The following is a 24,164-nucleotide window of genomic DNA, read 5'->3' as shown; positions in this document are numbered from 1 at the left end:
GAGTACGAACAGTTTTCATTTTGGCCATGGGAGCGAATGTCTCATCATAATCAATTCCGTATTCCTATTTGTATCCCTGAGCGACAAGCCGAGCCTTGTATCGATCCAATGATCCATCAGACTTGAGCTTGACAGAATAAATCCATTTACTACCAATTAGTTGTTGGTCAGTGGGTCGAGTGACAATGTCCCACGTATGATTATAATCCAATGCCGCAAGTTCTTCTGCCATAGCCTTCTTCCAACAATCATGAGTGGCTGCCTGAGTGTATAAAGTAGGAATAGAGACGGTATCCAGAGTAGCATTCATGGCAGATATAGAGCATATCAAGTGATCAGGCCCTCGATGTACACGAGCGGAACGACGTATCGAGGTAGGTTCAAGATCTGCAACAAGTACAGTAGGTTCGGGATGAGTAATAGGTGGTGGATCTGTACGTGGTCGACGTGAGTAAACCTGCAACGGACGAGGGAGAGTACTCGAGGCAAAAGGAATATCAGGAAAGGTGGTTAGACCAGGAGAGTTTGGGGCGTGCGGAGGAGGAAGAGATGAATGAAAAGCAATATGTTCAAGAAAAACAACATGTCGTGAAACCCGAACACGACGAGGAACCGGATCATAACATCGAAAACCCTTCTGAGTTTCTCCAAATCCCAAGTACATACATTTGATCGATTTTGGAGATAGTTTGTTACGCTCAGGTGAAGCCAGGTGAACATAACAGACAACCAAAAACACGAAATGTAGAATATGCAGGACGTAAGCTAGTGAGAACAAAGTATGGAGATTTACTGTTCAGAACGTTGGTTGGCATCTGATTAATCAAGTAGACTGAATATAACATTGCCTCCGCCCAGAAAGAACAAGGAACACTCGTAGCTGTCATCAGGGTGTTGGCAGTTTCAACAATATGACGATTTTTTCGTTCAGTCACCCCGTTCTGCTGTGGAATATCAGAACAGGTGGTCTGATCTGAGGGTACCGGATTTGGATCAGTAGGGCTCTAATACCATGTAAACAGTGAGAACAGAGAGAAGCCAAAAGGTTTTCTGTATTTGAGACAAACCAAAGGGGTTGAATATATAAAGATTACAGTCATTTATACAAGGAAAATAATAAAATCAGAACCCTCTACCTATGGAAACGAACTATACAAGGTATACAAGGTATACAAGGCATGTGAGCCCGTCTAACAATAATATCCCTCACATTTCCACTTTGGATATTCGCCATATTGGCCCCCTCAACGATGGAAAGCTTAACTTGCATGAATATGGCTCCTAGTATATTCAACTTATCACAAAAAGATTGGTTGTGGCGTTCCCTCCAAACTTCCCACAACAAAGCAATGCTAGTAATTCTCCCAGCACCTTCCTTTTGCTTCCTCTGCCTGCACTCTGCCAAGCCACAGGGTAATTTATTTTTCACTTCTGGGCAAAGGAACTAATTCCTCCATTGCTGCTTCAATCTTTTAGTGATGCAGTTTTTGGAGTTCACCACCAGTTGTCCATTTGACCTGCATAGGAAAACCACCTTTCACAGACCAAGCAGCTCCGACAGTTGCCATGATCTAGTGGTACCAACCACTAAACCGCCACTGCCCCAAGCTGGTGCATGGTTACATTGTTTCTCAGCAATCAGTTGCAAATTTGCAATGGAAACTTTGATGGCCGGGTACTATAGCCATGACAATCCCTTGCGGAGCCTCATTAGTGGCGTGGCTGCAGCCTGGAGCAAGTTCTTGAAAGTTCCTTTATCCGTATGGCACTACATCCCACGTTGGTTTGACATCCCAAACTGCCAGGTCCCAGAGGCTAAAACCTGGTGATGGATTAAATCCCAGTGACACCACTGGGATTTATAATGCATCATCTGATCATTCTAGAATATTATTCACATTGAGATCATTCCAGAAATTGCATCTGTTGTTCCTGATCGGAAAATGGCTGTGATTGGTCTAGTTTCTGAGGACGTTAATTTTGAACCTTCTGTACAACTTCCTAGGTACTCATTTCCGTCATACTCCTGATTATTTATACTTGGCCCCTTACTTTCTCTCTCCTAAGTACCAGCATTTTATAGTGTAAATGGCGCCGGCTAACCGTTGATTAGATGATGACCAACAGTGGGCCATCAAAATGGCCAGCAAGCCATGCACACTCAGGCGAAGTGTGGATTGATCAGCAATGTCAACGAAGAAGAAGCAAGAAGAGAAGAAGAGAATGCAATGGAGGTGGAATTAAGAGATGAGAGAGAGAGAGAGAGAGAGAGAGAGAGAGAGAGAGAATTGAAAAAAGGAGAGGGGTTTGCAATTGAATGGCTACCCTAACTCCAATCTTCATTATGTATAGAACCCAACGTGTGAAAACCATGTGTCTTCTTGGGCTTTCCAATTGGGTTGCGCCCAATTGCCCAATTATTCAAATCTTACTTGCATTCTATTCAACTGAGTCCACTGACCTATTTAACTAGGTCCATATCTCATATACTTCAACATTACCCCTCAAACACAAGGTGCTCTAGAAACGAGGAACTTGAAAAATTGGAAATATAACAAAAAGAAGATGGAAATATAAAAAAGAAAGTGAAGGTTTGCCCTTCTTTTCGACTTTTCCCATAATGGTCCACTTCACTTCGATTTGTCGAATCCCATTCAAATAATTTGTTTTGATCCCAAAATAGGTCTAGATCTAGCCTAAAATAATTTTTTAAGATTCTTCCATGTTTAAGTGAAAAGAATAAGATGAGACATGAGTGAATTTCATATATATATATATATATATATATATATATATATATATATATATATATAATCTGGGGTATCAGCTTGTATCAGCTGTATTGGCATCGATACGGGCTGTATCAGCCAATACGTTCCAACCAATTCCAATACAGCCAATACAGCTCTATATCGTGTATCGTATTGAGCTAATACGAACATGATACACCCATATCAACTAATGTGATACCGATTTTCAGAACCATGCAACCAAATGCCCAATCTTTAACTAAAGAGGCATTATATGAAGCTTGACTTAACTAAATACCACTTATGGGTCCGGCAAAGCAACTATACCAATGGGACCCACTTTCCATGGTTCAGACCATCCATCTGGTGAGGCCCATTATGTATCATTCATGCCCCAAAACTCTTCTTATCAGATGATCCCGACCATCCAATTGGTGGCCATTAATAGACAGTTTAGCTGTGACCTGGATTCAAGGAGAGAGTTCATCAATCATATGGGTAAGATTTCCCAATGCAGAGACATTTGGGATCTCATGCAATCATAACAGTCACCACCACAAACAAACGGCATGGTGGGTGGCTACTGACTTATAAATAACCTTTAGCTCAGGGAATAGTGTCATTTGCAGCCATGAATCTAGCATGAGCAAAACACAAGCATTGCACACATGCAGTCACAGCACACAAGTACACATTGGTGATGCAACTAAATGGCCACACAAGTTGATTGATCAAGATTTGAAGAATCCAACCATTCAGATTATCTTGATTGATTATTTGAACCAGAGCCATGGTCTGAAATGGATGCAATTACCCCACATCCACACATACATGCTCCAACACGTCTGAAAAAGCTGATTAAAACCGTATATTGACGACGACGACTTATGGAGGGCGACGACGATGACGCAGTGGAAGATGGCTCAATTGGCGAGGGCGACCGATGCCGATGCCGGACGAATCAGAATAACGCAAGAAGTCAAGGGTATGGGCGAAGAAGTGGTAAGGAGGAGTGGGTGGAGAAGACAGGGGCCCCAAGTTAGGCAAATCAGTCGTAATCCTCAGGAGCCTGGACAGAGATAAATTGAAAAAAAAAGGAATACCCAAGCCTCAGTCAGGGTAGATAGGAAGGTGTCCTCATACCCGACTCTATTCGTAAAAGGATACCCCTTGGGATGGCTTCCGATCAACATAGCTAGGGTATTCGGTAGGGCTAGAGCAGTGATGGATGTAGTGATGCCGAGAGAAGCGGGTACCGGCCAATATAGAGGCTTTGCGCTGGTGAGGATGAGCTCGGAGGAAGAACTATCTAGAGCGATGTTAATGCTACATGGTGTGCGTTTCGGTGGAGTTCCTCTTCTAGTCCAGAGAGCGTGCTTTGGGCCACCACGGCTGGATACAAATAATGGGGGCATCCCCGATATAAAAAGCAGCCGAAAGCTCACCCCCTCAACCAATTAGTCATCGGAATCTCATACAAAAAGACCCTAATTGACTCAGAAGCTCCCTCAAAATCGAATCAGCCTCAGATGCAACTCTTGGAGTCGGAAAACATAGAAGGCAGGAAGAAGGATCCAAAGAACCCAAAAGAAGCATACACGCAACGCATCAGCAAAGAGCATATAGAACAATCCAAGAAGGAACTGCAAGACTCTGCGGTGATCAAAACGAGAGAAAGGGCTTCGATATCACAGGTTAGGGAATGGATCGATGGGGTTTGTCGAATCCGAGCCACTCAGTTCTCTATCAAACCCATCAGTTATAATGAGCTATGGGTGAAGCTCACTCCGGGTCTGAATCCGAACATACTCATCATGGCAGGGGTATTGCATAACGACGAGCCTGTAATCTCAGTCTTAAGCTGGGAGGAATTCTCAATATTCAGCTATGAGGTTTGGATCCTCATTTGAGGGATTCCACTCGAACTCTAGTACGACGAGTTCTTTATCGCAGTGGCGAAACTTTTGGGTCCGTTGATGGAACTGGACCAAAAAACCAAGCTCGGAGTGGAAATGGCAGTCGCCAGGACAAGGGTGCGAAGGAAGAAGGGAGACCCTCTCCCGACTCAGATTCAGGTAGCAATGGAGTACAAGGAGATCATCCTCCCTATTCAGCGGGAGCAAAAACAGACCCCACTTCCGAGGTGGAGTGACCTCTGGCGTGCCAGAGAACCCTCCTTCGTTTCCGGCATGGCAAAGGCGACTGGAGCGGAGCACGATTTCCATTACAGTACTCCCGCAGAGTATTGGATTCAGCAAATGACCCTCGCTCTACAGCATTAAATTCGGATGTCAGCGCAAAGTCGCCTCGTCAGATACGTGGCGTCGAGATGTGCGCTCATCCTAACGCTAACAGCGGATTAGGGACAAGTGGCATCACCACATCGAGTCTCTCGGAGATGGCGACAGGTGGAAACATCGAAGTTGGTAACTATCGTCGATCGGGCTGTAACGCTAGCGGGTCTAAGACGCGTGGCATTTCAGAGACGCGTGGCGTGTCTGAAACAGAAGGCGGGAGGCTCGAGGTTAGCGCTCTCAAACCGGGTTTCGGACCCAGATCCAATTACATCCTCCATTTGGATAGCGGAGTTCGGGTACGCTACGTCACAATAGCAGTCCGTCGGGCCTCAATGATTCCGGGTCCAAGTCATCGGATCCGAGGTTTTTTAACCTTAACCTCCCCACCATATCAAACCAGACAGCAGATAGAAGCCTAATACCGATCCCATCAATTCTGATCGACACTCTCGTTTTACATCCTACTTCTACATGCAAGGCTGCTTCATACGTCGATCACTCTCAACTGCAGCAATTCCTTCCGCAGAGCAAAACTCATCCGAGAAAGATGATCTAGAGAATTGACAACCCTGAGATCGATCAAGGATCTCTTTATTCCGACAACCCGCCATCGCTGACATCGGTACGATCCTCCCCCCCATCATCCGTATGCGATTGGTCAAATCACGGTCTTCTTGAGTTGTTCCAAGAGCATCTAGATCTAGAGGTCTTAGAAGCAGAACCTCTCTAGTCTCGAGTGGGAATCGACTTGGCTATAGTTGAAGAAGCTTCACACCTAATGACAGACTCGAAAAGAACAAATCTCCTTGATAAGATCCACAATAAGAAATGGATTAGAGATGCTATGGGTCGTGTGGGCAGGTCTCTCGGGCTATCGTTTGGCGACTATCCGAAGGATTTTATAGCGTTATTCCAATGTGTCGAGGCCAGCGGAAGACCTCTCACAGAACAGAAATTGCCCAAAGGTCGTCAATCAACTCTATATAGGGAATTGCAAAGTCTGGTGATATGGCAGAGATATTCAGAAGTTCCATCGAACGGGCTTCGTCCCAGTGTGTTCGGGGAAGCTCCATTCCCAAATGAAGCTGATTTCATGGAATGTGAGGGGCGTGGGGTCCAAACAGAAAAGAAGGATTATAAAAGAAACCTGTGACAGATACAAGCCAGATATTATCTGTCTCCAGGAAACCAAGAGCAACGGTTTTGATGACAAACTGATGGGCACCCTCTAGAAGGCTGCAGATGCGAAATGGGTTGCACTAGACTCCAATGGCAGTGCAGGAGGAATTCTCATCACTTGGAAGTCTTCAAATTGGCAGCCCCTTAGCAGTTGGACTGGCAGGTTCTTGGTTTCGGTTTTACTTCAGCACGTTTCATCAGGTTTCACACGTCTTTTCTCCTCAGTCTATGAGCCTCTTCGGGAAGGGGACAGGAAGATTTTCTGGGAAGAGCTCTCTGCCTCCAAACAGAAGCTCATAGGAGCATGCTGCATAGCAGGGGATTTCAACATTATCAGAAACGCAAATGAAAAATCACATCGTCGGTCAGTTTCCACAGCGATGAACTCCTTTTCTTGCTGGATTGAAGAGGAGTTAGTGGATTTACCTCTCCTTGGGGCCAGATTTACCTGGTCAAATGGGAGAGCGGCTCCAACGAAGTGTAGGCTGGACAGGTTCCTAGTTTCTACAGAATGGATAGATCAATTCCCCCTAACTTCCCAATCTATCCTCCCCAGGACCACGTCAGACCATTGCCCTATCTCTCTAGAAGTGGAGGAGCAGAATTGGGGTTCCAAGCCCTTCTGTTTTGACATCTCGTGGCTCAAAATTACAGGGTTTCCGCAAAAGGTAGCTGACTGGTGGGCAAGTTTCCAGGTAAAAGGTTTTGCTGATTTCAGATTGTCCTCCAAGCTAAAGATGTTGAAGAAAGAGTTAAAACAATGGTACCAGAGCGAGCTCCAAAGCAAGGAGCAGGAATCAGAATTGCTGTTAGCTGAACTGTCAAATACAGATGCGCAGGCTGAAGTAGAAATATTGTCTTCTGAAACTCAGGCCAAAAGAGTTTAGTTGATTCAATCCATTGCTAGCAAGGCCCTTGAAAAAGAGATATCTCGGAAGCAAAAGGCTCGGATAACTTGGATTAAAGAAGGTGATAGGAATACGCGTTTTTTCCACTCCATGGCAAGCATGCACGCGAGGAATAACAGAATCAGTAGTATTTTGGTGGACGGGGTTCGTATAGAAGAAAAAGACAAGATAGCCGACGAGATGGTTTCCTTTTATAGCTCCCTTCTTAAGGGAGAAGAGCGGGGCAGGCCCAAGCTGGATGGTATTCAGTTCGACAGAATTACCAAGGTGGAGGTAGAAATGTTGGAAGCTCCTTTTTCAGAGGAGGAGATTAAACGGGCCGTCAACTCTCTAGGGGCTAATAAGGCCCCTGGACCGGACGGGTTCCCGATTTCATTTTACACTCATTTTTGGGAGGTGATCCAATCAGACGTTACAGAATGCTTAAATGAGTTTCAAAAAAGGAGCAAGATCTCTATTAGCCTAGGGGCTACTTTCATAGCTTTGATTCCGAAAATGCCAGGTGTCGCTTCCCCCAAATATTTTAGGCCAATCAGCTTGTTGGGGGGGCCTTATAAGATTCTGGCGAAGGTTTTGGCAATGCATCTGAGGAAGGTTATTGGGAAGCTCATTTCTGAAAATCAGAGCACTTTTATAGCAGGTAGACAAATAGTAGGCGCGGCTCTCAGTGCTATCGAATGTTTGGATGCCAGTTTCAGATCGGGCCTGAAGCATTTTGTATGTAAGCTGGACACCGAAAAGGCCTACGATCATGTAGACTAGGGATTCTTGCAGTACATGTTAAAGCGCATGGGGTTTGGGGATAAGTGGAGAACCTAGATGGGAGAGTGCACTGGATCGGCTCATTTTTCCATTCTACTAGATGGTTCCCCTAAGGGATTCTTTAAAAGCTCAAGAGGTCTGAGGTAGGGAGATCCCCTCTCCCCTTTCTTATGTCTAATTGTGGGGGAGGCTTTGTCTAGAATGCTTCTTAAAGGACAACAGGAGGGCATCTTAAGTGGAATGAGAATTACAGGTATGCCAAGGCCGATTACTCACATTCAATATGCGGATGACTCCCTAATATTTTCCGAAGCTTCGATTGAGAAGGTGGTCAATCTTCGAACCACTATCCAATGTTTTCAAGCGGTTTCTAGTTTGAAGGTGAACTTCGCAAAATCAAAAAAAATTGGGATCAACATGGAGAGTGCGGAGGTGGAATCACTTGCCCAAATCTTTGGTTGTGCCGCTGCTTCTCTGCCGTCTTCATTCGTGGGCCTTCTATTAGGCGTTGGTAAGCCTTCCAAAACTTTATGAGATAAAGTTATATTCAGATTTCAGTCGTATCTGGCGAGATGGAAGAGTCGATACCTCTCTCTAGGTGGTCGTCTCACTTTAATCAAAGTTGCCCTTTCCAACCTCCCTATTTACTTTGTCTCTTCTCAAATGTCCGGCATCGGTAATGGAGACCATCGATAAAGTGAGGCGGGGTTTCCTATGGCACAGTAAGGAAGTTGGAAAGAAGTTTCACCTCCTAAAGTGGGCGGAGGTTTGTCTCCACTTGTCTGATGGGGGAGTCGGGGTCAAAGAGCTCAAAGCTATGAATAAAGCATTACTCGGAAAGTGGATATGGAGGCTAGGGGTTGAAGATGGAAGACTCTGGAACTCCATCATCAAGGGTAAATACGGCAAATCTCCTGGGGGCTGGTGGGTTAAGGAATCGTCGTCCCACAAGGTGTCTCATATATGGAAAGATATTATGAAAATGAAAAGGGAGGTCCTCTCTGGTTTTGGATTTGTGCTCGGCAATGGTGCCAAAATTCGGTTTTGGGACGACATTTGGATTGGGGATCAGCCGCTTAAAATCAGATTCCCAATCTCGTATCATATTGCCACTTCCAAAGTTTCGTACGTAGCTGATCATTATGCTGAAGTTGGCCGAAAAATAGTCTGGAATGTGACATGCAGAAGAGGTCTCCAAGATTGGGAGATTCCAAATTTTGTGGGTCTTCTGGAATGTATTTATAATGCTGCCCCCTCTCTTACGTCAGAAGACAGCATTTTCTGGAAATCTGATAAATCCTCCTTCTCGATTCAAACCCTCTATAATCAAATGCACTTGCAGCAGTCCGACCCCATGGCAAATCTTTCTTTTCTATGGAAATACGCAGCTTCCCCGAAAGTCCTTGCGTTTGGATGGCTGGCTGGCAAAAAGAGAATCCTAACGGTGGATAATTTGAGGAAAAAAGGGATGGTCCTCCCCAACATTTGCTTATGTTGTATGCAGGCAGAAGAGACAGTTGACCATTTGCTACTGCATTGCCCTTTCATTCAATCCATTTGGGCTGATATCATGCTCCAGTTCAACTTAAACTGGTGTTTTCCGTGTGAGGTGAACCGTTTTCTTCAGGCGTGGCACAGGGTGCAACTAGGAAAGGCAAAGACTATTGGGGAGAAAGGAATAGTAGATGTTTTAGGAATTGCAAAGATTATCTGGAGGATGTCCGTTCTAGCCGTCTGGTGGTCAGTTTGGGGAGAAAGGAATAGTAGATGTTTTAGGAATTCTTCCAATAATCCTGGGGTGGTTGCAACTAAGGCTAAGCGATCCATGATCGAGTAGGCCTCCAATGTTAAGGACCTAAATGGTCATGACTTTTTCTTTTTACGAGTGTTATAGCTGTCTGCCTTCTCAGCAGACTCTCTCCTTGTAGTTCCCTTTCTTTTTAAAGAATCTTTCATCTTTCAAAAAAAACATGCGTGCACAAGAAAAGGCCCACTTTCCTTTTTTAGTGTATCTCTAATTTCCTTTCCTTTCATATCTTTATATTAGTAAATAAGTAATCTTATATTTTTCTTATTTAAAGTGCTTTCTTATTTTAGAGATTCTTATTTACGTGCTTTCTTATTTTACAGATCTTGACTAGCTAAGAATCTTATTTTTAGATTCCGTAGATTTCATTGAAGGTTGTAAGCACTCACTAAAAATAAGGCTTACGCCTATGCATAAGATACAGTTGAATGATATGTCAAAAACTTCTGTCTTCCAACTTAAGTTGGATGGTTCCAACTATGCACTGTGGTCCCAGGTTGTCGAGATGTATATGTCTGGCAAGGACAAACTGGGGTATATTAACGGCAACTTTCCCCAGCCGCTACCAACTGATCCCTCCTTTCATAAGTGGCGCACCGATAACGCCATTGTTAAAGGTTGTCATTTCTCACAATCCTATTCAACATGATCATACTAAACATGTAGAGGTAGATCGACATTTCATCAAAGAGAATCTTGAAGCAAAAATAATTAGGTTTCCGTTTGTGAAATCCGAAGATCAATTGGCGGACATCCTTACAAAAGCTGTATCTAGCAAGGACTTCTACAACTCACTTGACAAGTTGGGCATGTGAGACCTCTATGCATCAACTTGAGGGTGAGTGTTGGCATGAGCTATAAACAACCAATAGAGTTGTTGGCGTGAGCTAAACAACCAAGAGAGATTTTAGGCATTTGAAATTTGTAACATCCCGTAGCATGAGTGTAGGAGACGGAATTGTATAGCAAAGAGGTTTTATTTATTTATTTTTATTTTTTATTTTTTGTGTATAACCTACGATTGAATGAAAAAGATGGAAGACAGGATTTTTTGACATGGTATCAAAGCCAAACGAGTTCTGACTTCTTGTATTACAACCCTAACTATACCTCCGTTCATGGCGGACTCTAATGATCCGAACTCCTCTGGCGGCACGTCCAATCTCTCTGACTCTATCCTTGAATTGACTACAAGGATGACCGAGGTTTTGAACAGCACTCGGACCCCGACCATCACCACTGAAACATCCGCTGCTCCGATCGGCATTAAGTTGGATGGTTCCAACTATACACTGTGGTCCCAGGTTGTCGAGATGTATATCTATGGCAAGGACAAACTGGGGTACACTAACGGCGACTTTCCCCAGCCGCTACCAACCGATCCCTCCTTTTGCAAGTGGCGCACCGATAACGTCATTGTTAAAGGTTGGTTAATTTCTTCCATGAATTCGTCCTTAATTGGCAATTTTATTCGGTTTCCTAAGGCAAAAGCGGTTTGGGATTCCATTGCAACTACCTTCTTTGATGGTAGTGATACCTCACAAGTGTATGATCTTTGACGGCATGTGACACGACTGAAGCAAGCTGCTGGCTCGCTGGAAAAATATTACACTGAGTTGCAAGGTTTATGGCGTGAAATTGATTTCCACCGGCCAAATCCTATGGAATGCTCTGTTAATATTCAGCACTATAATCGGATCATCTAGGAAGACCGTGTTTATGTGTTTCTGGATGGTCTTGATAATCGGCTAGACAAAATACGGGCTGATGTTCTACAGATGAAACCGTTTCCTACTGTCGAACAAGCGTATGCGCATGTTAGACGGGAAGCTATTCGATAGCAAGTTATGACTTCCCATGACACCGATGGGCTCCAGGGAGCTGTCTTGGCCTCCAAAGCCCTTACGTTAAGCACTTCTGCCCCTGGTAAATCTTCCAAGACCCGGAATTCTACTGATGCGAAAAAATGTTCTCATTGTGGAAACCAGAAACACACACGTGAAAACTGTTTTAAGTTGCATGGGTACCCTGATTGGTTGCATGATCTTCAAGCCCGTAAACATCCTAATGGAACCGGAACCAATGGAAGTTCAGGCACAGTTGTTGTTGCTACTGCAGAGCCATCTTTCTCTTATACAACCAGCTGCAACGTCCACGGATGCTCCTCCCAACTTGAACTCAGGTATCCCTGGTCTTGCTCTTCTCACCTCCCACAGAGACGGACTGTAATGCATGGCTTCTCGACTCCGGGGCCACTGACCATATGACATTTGCTATCTCGGACTTCTCTCAGACCTCTCTTCCGCGACGCACCAGCATAGCCAATGCAAATGGTGTTATCTCACCAGTCACTGGAGCTGGCTCTGTGACCTTATCTCCATCCTTGCATTTATCTAATACTTTACTTGTTCTGTCTCTATCCCATAAATTGTTGTCTGTAAGTCAACTTACTGCAGACCTTAAGTGTGTTGTACTTATTTATCCAAATTTCTGTCTTATTCAGGATATTCTCACCAAGGAGATAATTGGACGTGGTACTAAGAGGGGGGGATTATATTATGTGGAAGACATCAGTATCGGCCAGGCCAATAACATGAACCATCCACATGCTGATAAAGAGACACTACTTTGGTTGTGGCATCGACGCTTGGGACACCCGTCTTTTCCTTATTTGAAGCATGTTTTTCCTGATCTGTTTAAGCATTTACAGGCCTCTGATTTGAAATGTGACACTTGTATTTTAGCTAAGAGCCATCGCGCTACTTATCCATTAAGCATGACTAAAAGTGAAACTCCATTTGCGTTAATTCACTCTGATGTATGGGGGCCTTCACCTGTTACTAATATGTCTGGCTTTTGTTGGTTTGTTATTTTTGTGGATGATTGTACCCGTATGACATGGCTCTACTTGATGAAACACAAAGATGAGGTTTTCAGTGCCTTTGAAACATTCCATGCTATGGTTAGTACTTAGTACAGTGCCACCATGAAGGTTCTCCACTCTGATAATGGTGGAGAATATATCAATCAGCACCTTAAAGCGTACTTTACTCGGCATGGTTTAATTCATGAAACGTCATGCTCACAAACACCTCAACAGAACGGTGTCGCTGAGAGGAAGAATAGACATGTTCTTGAGACTGCTCGTGCTTTGCTTCTCAGTGCTCATATGCCCAAACATTTTTGGACCGATGCCGTCTCAACTGTTGTCCATCTTCTCAACCGAATGCCTTCCAAGGTTTTATCCTTTAAGACACCACTCCAATGTCTTTCTACTTATGTGTCACTACCTACCGCACTGATGCTTCCTCCTCGCATCTTTGGGTGTGTCGTCTATGTGTATCTCCACAAGAACCAGCGCACTAAACTTGATCCGTGTGCACGTCGGTGTTTGTTTTTGGGCTATGGCGTCCATCAAAAAGGGTACCAGTGCTATGATCCTACCACTCGCAGACTCTATGTGACTATGGATGTCCAATTCTGGGAGACTGATATGTTCTTTTCCTCTCCGGCACCTACTTCTACTCTTCAGGGGGAGATACATAATGAAGAGTTGAATTGGTTCCAACATGAGATGTCGAATGATAACTCAGGCGTTGTGAACTGTGAAGCTGAGCCGCAGGAGCATGGTGGGCTGAATGATAACTCAGGCGTTGTGAACTGTGAAGCCAACTGTGAAGCCGAGCCGCAGGAGCATGGTGGGCCGAATGATAACTCAAGCGTTGTGAACTGTGAAGCCGAGATATATCCTAATGTAGAGCATGCAACATCTGAGACCAAACCTATATCATCTGAGACCGAACCTATATCCCCTCCCTCTGAAGTGCCAGCCGAATCATCTCCTGAGAATACTCCTGAGGTAAGTACTGTTATTACACCTTTACATACCGATGATATAGATGCTTCTGCAGGATATGTCTTACCTCACAAGTATAATTGTGGCAAACCACTTAATAGATACTCTTTAGATATTGAAGAACGAAGGTCGAAGTATCCAATTACTAATTATGTATTCACCAAGGAACTCTCTGAACCTCTCAAGAAATTTGCACAGGAACTCTCCATATGTCAGATTCCTACCAGTGTTCATGAGGCATTGGCAAATCCAAGATGGACCCGAGCTATAGAGGAAGAAATGGAGGCACTACTTAAAAATGATACATGGACTCTTGTTCCATTACCTGAAGGAAAACAAACCGTGGGGTGCAAATGGGTGTTCTCCATTAAACACAAAGCAGATGGATCTATTGAACGGTACAAAGCACGACTGGTAGCGAAGGGATATACGCAGACATATGGTGTCGATTATCAGGAGACTTTCTCACCTGTAGCCAAGTTGAATACAGTTAGGGTGTTATTGTCTCTTGCAGCAAATCTTGATTGGCCTTTGCATCAATTTGATGTAAAAAATGCTTTTCTCAACGGTGATCTCCAAGAAGAGGTTTATATGGATGTTCCTCCAGGTTATACAGCATCTTCAAAGAATGGAGTGGTGTGTAAATTGCAGCGAGGGTTGTATGGACTGAAGCAATCACCACGAGCATGGTTTGGAAGGTTTAGCTTGGCAATAAAGAAATATGGCTTCCAACAAACTAACTCTGACCATACTTTGTTCTTAAAGCATCAGTTGGGCAAGGTAACTGCTTTGATGGTCTATGTAGATGACATGATTATTACAGGAGATGATGAAGAAGAAATCTCTCTACTTCAAAAGCAATTAGCAACTGAATTCGAGATGAAAAATCTGGGAGGACTCAAGTATTTCTTGGGAATTGAAGTTGCCAGGTCTAAGCAAGGTATATTTCTCTCCCAACGGAAATACATATTAGACTTGCTAACCAAAGTAGGGATGTTGGAATGTAAACTTGCAGACACCCCCATGGTTCAGAATCACAAGCTTGGAGAATACCCAGATCAAGTACCAACAGATAAAGGAAGATATCAAAGGTTAGTTGGTAAACTCATTTATCTCTCCCATACTCGTCCAGATATTGCATACGCTGTAAGTGTTGTAAGTCAATTTATGCATAATCCAAGTAAGAGTCATATGGAAGCAGTGATTCGAATACTTCGATACTTGAAGTCATCCCCGGGCAAGGGGCTTATGTTCTCAAAACATAACAGTCAGTCGATGGTTTATGGATACACGGATGTGGATTGGGCAGGTAATATCACTGACAGAAAGTCCACCTTAGGATAGTTTACATATGTTGGGGGAAATCTTGTAACCTGGAGAAGCAAGAAACAAAAAGTGATAGCTTTGTCAAGTGCTGAAGCTGAGTTTAGGGGAATGGCTAAGGGTCTTTATGAACTCCTTTGGCTAAGAAAGCTACTCACTTAAATCGGGCTTGCCCCCCCTTCCGAGATGGATCTATTATGTGACAATAAAGCTGCAATTGCCATTTCTCACAATCCTATTCAACATGATCGTACTAAACATGTGGAGGTAGATCGACATTTCATCAAAGAGAATCTTGAAGCAAAAATAATTAGGTTTCCGTTTGTGAAATCCGAAGATCAGTTGGCGGACATCCTTACAAAAGCTGTATCTAGCAAGGACTTCTACAACTCACTTGACAAGTTAGGCATGTGAGACCTCTATGCATCAACTTGAGGGGGAGTGTTGGCGTGAGCTATAAACAACCAATAGAGTTGTTGGCGTGAGCTAAACAACCAAGAGAGATTTTAGCATTGTAAACAACCAAGAGAGTTGTTGGCGTGAGCTAAACAACCAAGAGAGATTTTAGGCATTTGAAATTTGTAACAGCCCGTAGCATGAGTGTAGGAAACGGAATTATATAGCAAAGAGGTTTTGTTTTTTTTTTTTTTTTTTTTTTTTATATAACCTACGATTGAATGAAAAAGACGGAAGACAAAATTTTTTGACATGGTATCAGAGCCAAACGAGTTCTGACTTCCTGTATTACAACCCTAACACTCCCCCTCATATTGATATCGTACAGTGCCACCATGAAGGTTCTCCGCTCTGATAATGGTGGAGAATATGTCAATCAGCACCTTAAAGTGTACTTTACTCAACATGGTTTAATTTATGAAACGTCATGCTCACAAACACCTCAACAGAATGGTGTCGCCGAGAGGAAGAATAGACATGTTCTTGAGACTGCTTGTGCTTTGCTTCTCGGTGCTCATATGGCCAAACGTTTTTGGACTTATGTCGTCTCAACTGCTGTCCATCTTCTCAACCGAATGCCTTCCAAGGTTTTATCCTTTAAGACACCACTCCAATGTCTTTCTACTTATGTGTCACTACCTATCGCACCAATGCTTCCTCCTCGCGTCTTTGGGTGTGTCGTCTATGTATATCTCCACAAGAACCAGCGCACTAAACTTGATCCGTGTGCACGTCGGTGTTTGTTTTTGGGCTATGGCGTCCATCAAAAAGGGTACCGGTGCTATGATCCTACCACTCGCAGACTCTATGTGACTATGGATGTCCAATTCTTGGAAACTGATATGCTCTTTTCCTCTCCGGCACCTACTTCTACTCTTCAGGGGGAGATACATAATGAAGAGTTGAATTGGTTCCAACATGAGATGTCGAATGATAACTCAGGCGTTGTGAACTGTGACGCCGAGCCGCAGGAGCATGGTGGGCCGAATGATAACTCAGGCGTTGTGAACTGTGAAGCCAAGATATATCCTAATGTAGAGCATGCAACATCTAAGACCGAACCTATATCCCCTCCCTCTGAAGTGCCAGCCGAATCATCTCCTGAGAATACTCCTGAGGTAAGTATTGTTATTACACCCTTACATACCGATGATATAGATGCATCTGCAGGATATGTCTTACCTCACAGGTACAATCGTGGCAAGCCACCTAACAGATACTCTCCAGATATTGAAGAACGAAGATCGAGGTATCCAATTGCTAACTATGTATCCACCAAAAAACTCACTGATACCATGTCAACAAATTCTGTCTTCCTACACTCATGCTACAGGATGTTACAGATTTCAAATGCCTAAAATCTCTCTTGGTTGTTTAGCTCAAGCCAACAACTCTCTTGGTTGTTTACAATGCTAAAATCTCTCTTGGTTGTTTAGCTCATGCCAACAACTCTATTGGTTGTTTACGGCTCACGCCAACATGATATTCTCTTTGAGTAAATTCTCTTACATCTCTATGGTAGTTATTGGGGTGGTGGCAGTGATCTCTAGTTTAAGACTAGAGGACTGTCGAGCTTGCTCGCAGGGTCACAGTCATGTAATCTTCTCTATTGTGGTTCGAAATTCAATGTGGTATATTGAATCTTGTTGCAAATAGTTTCTTCCTTGATCTAGTTGTATGAATTGGCCACCTTGATTAGTGGACAGGGAAAATTTCTAGGCTATGACATGTTCACAATGGGGCCCACCTAGCATACTCTTAGCCCGATCGACCTCGCCAGGCATAATAAACTGTCGCCGCGTTTCTTCTCTCTTCATAATAAGATCAAGTAATTCTCCCAACATCTCAAATTCAATTACTACTCCAAATTCAGAAAACAAACAGCATTTGGAAATCATGACAATGATGATGATGAGGATGAGGAGGAGAAAAAACGAGAGAGAGAAAAGGACGATCCAATGCACGCAAGGAAGGTACCTTAGCCAACCATGCCAGATCGAATCGGAATATGCGACTCCCCGGAAGAATTTGCAGGTCATGGCCATCCTCGAGAGGTCTTGAAGGCTTAGATTTCGCACGCAGCGGGACAGAGCATCAACGTCGAGATCAAACACGGTAGTCGCTCTCTGATTGTTGGAAGGAGTATTCGGTTGATTCCCCATTTCTGCAGCTCGAAAATTTCCAGTAAACCCTCGAAGTAGAGAACCGAGTACAGACCTCCTTTTGTCTTAGCTTGCCTTTATTGGAGGTTAGGCCCGACGGAGAAATTGGTAACCCGAAGTTCGTGCGGTCGGAATCCACGTGGGGCGCACTGAGACGTTCGCTGGAATTCGGGGGGCGCGGTTTGGGCCGGACGGATTAGATACTGACATGTTGAGCAGCGAGACTCGCTACTGAAGTGACGTCACCAAGTTCTGTGGACCCCACTGTGATGTATGTATTGTATCCCCAACGTCCATTCATTTGGATATATTATTTTAAGGCATGACACAGAGAACGAGGCAGATCCAAAGCTTTAGTGGATCCCATCAGAAAAAACAACGGGAAGATTGATGCCCACTTGAAACCTTCCTAAGGCCCGCCATGATGTTTTTTCGAAATCCAACCTGTTCAAAAGTTAAAAAAGACATTAAAGAAGGGAAAACACAAATATCAGCTTGATATAAAACTTTTGTGGACTTTAGAAGTTTTTAACGGTGGTGTCATTCTCCCCGCTGTTTTCCCTGGTGGGGTCCACTGAAGCTTTGGATGTGACTCATTCTTTGGATCTTACCCTAAAATGATCTCTCCAAATGGATGGACGGCGTGGATACAAAACATACATCATGGTGGGGTCCACATAACTTAGTGAGGTCACTTCAGTATTAATCTCGCTACTCGACTTGTCAGTAGCCAATACGCGCCCGGTTTGGGTGGGGTCCACATAACTATAGGGGCCTAGTTTGAGCTAAAATTAGGCCGATACAGAGCTCCAGATCACTAGAAACAGTGGGAACGGTGGGAATTAATGCCGAATCTTAGAAACTTGGCATAAGAACGTATGGATAAAGCTGATTTTTTTCCATTTATATATACACACACCGGTTCGCACCTCGTTACGTGAAACCTTGATGTCTGCCATAGTATCTAGCGTATGGTTTAGATAATGTGCAAGCTTGAGAGTGAGTTTTGGTCATACACATCCCTTTAAAAGACGCTCTTCTACTCGCACGCCTCCGGATGCGAATTTCCTATGAACATGAAGTTACTCTGGTAGGATGCTAGGTGGGGCCCACCATGATGATTGTGAGAAATCCACCCTGTCCATGTGCTTTACGACATCATTTTAGTGCATTATATCAAGGCAGGATTGGATCCAAAACTCTAATGTGCTTCACGAGAGGAATCAATGGGGATTCAATAACTACCATCGAAACATTCATTCGGCCACAAAAGTTACTTATGAGGCTAAGTTTTTTGTAATTTTACTCCATCACATTAGGAATGGCCTTATAAACGGTTTAGATGGCATATAAACATTAAAAGAGTCTGGGAAGGTTTTAATGGTAGGAAAGTCTTTCCTCAGTTTTCCATCTTTTATGGCTCACTCAAGTTTTGAATCTGTCTTATTTTTTATCGTATGTCCTAAGATGATCTCCCAAAATAGATGAACGGGATAAATTTCTCACAAACATCATGTTGGGCCCAAGATAGTATCGTATCACACCTAATTCCCACTATGGGCTCCTGCAGGGATGTGGATTGGTACTGGTTTGAGGATGCGGATTTGATGCTAAAGCCTTTCCCATGAAGTTCACGCAAGGATGCTGGGTGAGGCCCACCGCCATGTTTGTGGGAAATCCACCCTGTTTATCCATTTGGCGAGCTCATTTTAGGTCAGGCGACCAAAAATGAGGTGGATCTAAAACTCTGGTGGACCACACGAGAGGGAAATTTGGAAAAAGATATACCTACCGTTAAAACCTTCCTAGGCTCCACCTTAATGTTTATATGCCATCTAAAATGTTTATAAGGTCATTACCACTAGGATAAAGTGAAAATACAAAAAACTTAGCCTAAAACAAAGCTTTTACGGCTAGAAGAATGTTTCAAATGTTCTCACTAAATCCCCACTGTTTCCTCTCGTATGGTCCACTTGAGTTTTGGATCCACTTCATTTTTTTGAAATATTCTAAAATGAGCTCACCAAACGGATGAACGGGGTAGATTTCCCACAAACATGGGGTGGGTCCCACCCAACATCCTTGAGCAAAAACTTCTTCGAAAAGGCTTTAGCAGGAAATCTGCGTCTGTGGTTTGAGGAGCGGACTGCGCACCGAGGATGCGGTTTGGTCAATGACGATGCCACTAGCCAGGTGGCTAGTGGTGGGTGCCATATGGGCCCGATCATGATCTATATGTTTTATCCACACAGTCCTTTTATTTTTACACATTATTTTAATAATCTATCATGTTAATGAGGTAGATAAAAATCTCAGGTGGACCACACCATGGGAAAACAATAGTGATTGAACGTCTACCATTAAAAACCTCATATGGCCCACTGTAATGTTTACTTGACATCCAACCTATAGATCAGGTCAGACAGACGTGGATGATGGTAAAAAAACAAATATTGGCTTGATTCAAAACTCTTGTAGCCTAAAAAAGTTTTTAATAGTGAGAGTTCAATCAATACTTTGTAGCCCACTTGAGATTTTGATCTACCTCGGTTTTGGGTTCATACCTTAAAATCATTTGAAAAAACAGATGGATGACATCGATGAGACACATACACTATTTGGGGTCCACAGAGTACAGACCACTAGCCATTCCAATCCGTTTCCATTTACAGCGGCCGTGCTGGGATGCTACTTGGGGCCTATTGTGATGTTTGTGAGAAATCCACCCCGTTCATCTGTTTTTCAAGATCATCTTAAGACATGACAAAAAAATGGGGTCGATTCAAAACTTTGAGTGGGCCATACAAGATGGAAAATTGGGGAAAGACTTTCTTACCATTAAAACCTTCATGGGCTCCACCTTGATGTTTATATGTCATCTAAACCATTTATAAGGTCATTCCTAATGGGATGAAGTAAAGTCACAAAAAACTTAGCCTCATAAGTAGCTTTTGTGGTCGAATGAATGTTTTAATGGTAATTACTAAATCTTTAACACCCTGAATTCTCGCTATTTTGGATTGTCAAAAATCCTTTAAAAAAGAAAAAAAATTATATAACTAGTCACGCCATCACTTACTGACCCATGACACTCGAAGTGAGCCTATACACAGCTAGTACCTATAAAGAACCGTACATATAAGATTGATAAACTGTAAAAAACCAACGAATCTGACCGATCACTTAAACATCGATTTTAGCCCCATAATTTATTCATTTATGACCCAAAATCTAACCGACTCATTGCTGACTAATCAAGACAATCGTAACTAAATTAAATATCTACCTAAAGCTGAGTCAGCTATGGCCTGAATTTTGACTAATGGACCAAATCAACCTAGTTACTCATTTAGCTTAAGAACCAATGATCTATAGTGATCATGACCAAATGACCATTTTCACTAATTTTGAATAGGCTACACTATGAACTTAGTTAATCCAGACCCTAACAACTGCGTCCAAGAAATCTCCCTACCCAATTTATTCCAAAAATACCTCGATTACCCGAACAGTCTCTAGACTGCTCGTTAATGGGCCATTAGTTCGAAAATTATAGAATAATGTCCATCTCACTGGGCTTGACGTCCATCGCGGGCGGTGGCTCCAAATGATGCCCCGAACCGCACAACTTAGACCGTGAAGATAGAGCTTGAAAGGCACGACTCTCTGGGACTTGAAACCTGAAACTTAAGTGAGTTGGCCCCGCCACTAAAATGGTGAAGTTGGGACTTTCCAACCGTTGAATTGCAATTAAATCGGGCCATGAGTCAGGGATATTTTCCTGCTCATATCCGTATAATTGTGGGCCCGATCGATTATCAGTGACCGTTGATCGCAAATCGGGTCTCTTCGATCAATTGACTCATCCATTTACCACCAAACTTGGGACAACCCTTCATCTGACAATGGGACACTTATTTCATAGCACAGATGGGCCAGGAGGCTACTGGGACAGCCTCAGGAGCCAAAAATACACCCACCAAGGGTATATGCATTAGGTCCAACCTTCCCAGGGCCAAATGAGCTAATTTCCAAGCTATATAAGTTTTAAAAATCCTCTCCCACTCTCTCATATGAATTTTCTAGCAAAAGAAGGAGAGAGATAGAGAGAGTGGAAGGGGAGAGTGAGCTCAAAGGGTGGGAATTGAGAGGATTCTCTCTCTTACCATGACCTCACGTCAGAAACTGCATCTCCGCCGCCACAAGAGGGGATTTGCTGCGATCCAAAAAGGTAACCACCCTATCATCTGCCTAATTCCAGCAAGAGGAGTCATATGCATATGTCCTAACCTACAAATCTATGTGACATAGGCTCCGACGTGTCAACCCACAAGTCCGACGCCCCACAAGCCACTCCGCGAGCCTTCGGCAACTCCCAGGTGCGGATCATTAGCTATAGGTGGCTGTTTATCAAATCTAGGCCGAAAATAGTGATTATGGGTGTAGAATTTGCTTGCATGTCAGTTGCATGTATGTCAATTGTGAAATAGGAGTGTTGTTTTAGATGTTTTCCGATTTGGGGGGGACTTGGGCTCTCAATCACCCAAGATCCTTGCATTGCCTTAATTCTTGTTATTTATGAGCATAAAATTAGGACACATTCTCTAAATTCTGAAATAAATAGGAAATTTTCACTGCATGTCTCCTATGCACATGATTAATTACTGATTCCATTCTATGCATGATTTTTTTTTTATATATAAATAAATTGAGCATGTTTACATGTTTATTTAAATTTTCCATGTATTTAAAAATCCTTGATGAATCATGATTTTCATGTTTACAATTTACTATTATGTATGCCTAAATCCCTCACAATTAGAAGTAGGCCGACATTTACTTTACTATCATTCATTTATACCCTGCCCCTTTTCTGCATCGGCCAGCAAGTTTCAAAACCCACCTGGGCAGCCCCTCTGGTAGGGCCACCCACGGGAAAATTTGACTCAATTAATCGAATTACGGATAGTAGGCTGTAGTCGAACTACGCAGGACATCGCTCCCAATGCCGTACGATTTGTAGTTCATATAGAGGGGACAAATTGACTCACCAGCTGGCCATTCATGTTCGTTAACCATGTATGTACACGTCTGCCTGAATCTGAAGCACCCCATACATTTAAGAGGCCACTATTAACCGTTAATGATACGATCCCCTAGACTCACTAGCCGTGCATAGTAGTATAAGATACTGTGTCCAAGCTGTCAGCCTACGCTGGGGTGACGAGCCTCCCTGTAGTGACCAATGAGCAACTAAGACTTAGGAGTCGGGCATGGTGGTATGGGACACTGTGTGCGTGCTGTTAGCTTATGTTGGGGTGATGAGGCTCACCATAATGACCAGCGAGCAAAGGAGGTGATAGGTCTTTGTTCGAACGGCCCCCGTCAAATTATCCGACCGATGGTTCCATACCAGATTTTCATTCGAACGACCCGGGCATAAATGGAATTGGGTGACAAGTCATTCCTTATGGTGATTTTGTTATGTAACAAGCCAGCACCTCGGAACTGAGTGATCATACTAAGTGTAACGCCCTAAAAATTGAGGGTCGAGCAGAAGCTCAACTCCCGAGTTCCAATTCATCACTTATGCAACATAGATAATGATGATTAAATATTGTCCATATTAGTGCATTAAACATGAATGGGATTATACTAAATCAGTATATCATACTCTAGAGACAATTAGATTACGCAAGCGGAAGATTGTGATAGATATATAAAGTATAGAAGTATTTCATAATTTTCAGAGTATGAGTATGTTAACAGGCTAAATATATATATGTATTGTTTCAAAATTTACAAAATATTAAAGTGTAAATGTCCAACTACTCCAGGTAACCCTATAATCCTGTCGAATCAGAACGAGGTCTACGAAGACCCGCCTGACAGCTAAATATGAGAGAATTCCTCCTTATCCATGAAGTCCATTTCAACTGCATCGACTCCGTCATTAACAGAGTCTGGTTGGTGTTTTAAAACACCATCCCAGAGTGGGAGTGAGTGATCAACTTAGTGGAGCTATAAGGCAAAGGTTAACATGTTATCAATTCAATCAAGCAGTAATGATAAAGCAGTACAACAAGCATTCCTAAGTACTCTAGTTAATGCAAGGATGATATGTATTAATGATGCATGCCCTCGCCTGCACTCCCTCAACGACATCATCTCACGGTCACGCATGCTAAACTCCCACTGTGCTCAACACCCACGCCAAAGGCACGTGCAATGCGGTGCATGGTCATGTTAGCCAAGTTCTTAATTAGACCTATTCATGCAGTAGATTCGGGAAGCTAAGGTACCTCCCTTTATATCATTTACCCAAACAATGATCCATCTAGGGTCGTCAATCCTAGCTAATCACATACGATAGGCAAGTTATAGGGCAACGTCACCCCTGATTTGAAAGCAGTAGATAGGCAAGTTCAGGTTGCTACGGGAGGCTCGTCACCTCGGCGTAGGCTAAGTTTATACTCGAGGTCACTACGGAAAAGGCTCGTCACCTTAGCGTAGGCCGACAGCTCGAATACAGTATCTCATACCACCGTATTCGGCTCACGAGTTTAGTTTGCTCACTGGTCACTACAGGGAGGCTCGTTACCCCAGCGTAGGCCAACAGTTCGACCACGATGTCCCATACCACCATGCCCATCTCATGAGTCTT

The 24,164-nt window shown here is 43.4% G+C and overlaps 1 protein-coding gene and 1 pseudogene across 3 annotated transcripts in view; one reads left to right on the top strand and one right to left on the bottom strand.

The window, feature by feature from the left end:
- LOC131253608 (ribosome biogenesis protein YTM1-like) overlaps positions 1-17,664 on the bottom strand; it is a 90,960-nt gene extending 73,296 nt beyond the window's left edge. For 2 of the 3 annotated variants that reach the window (XR_009175268.1, XR_009175264.1), the window contains exon 1: positions 17,316-17,664. Coding sequence is in view for 1 of the 3 variants with exons in the window: in XM_058254677.1 (XP_058110660.1) it covers positions 17,316-17,500 (185 nt within the window). In the remaining 2 variants the exon portion in view is untranslated. The remainder of the gene's footprint in view (positions 1-17,315) is intronic. The other variant, XM_058254677.1, reaches the window with a different exon arrangement.
- On the top strand, positions 10,557-12,510 carry LOC131253625 (uncharacterized; annotated as a pseudogene).
- Positions 17,665-24,164: the final 6,500 nt, after the last annotated feature.

The sequence above is a fragment of the Magnolia sinica genome, chromosome 1 (genome assembly GCF_029962835.1).
Source record: "Magnolia sinica isolate HGM2019 chromosome 1, MsV1, whole genome shotgun sequence".
In the NCBI taxonomy this organism is placed as follows: domain Eukaryota; kingdom Viridiplantae; phylum Streptophyta; class Magnoliopsida; order Magnoliales; family Magnoliaceae; genus Magnolia; species Magnolia sinica.
This window is presented reverse-complemented; position numbering and strand designations above follow the sequence as displayed.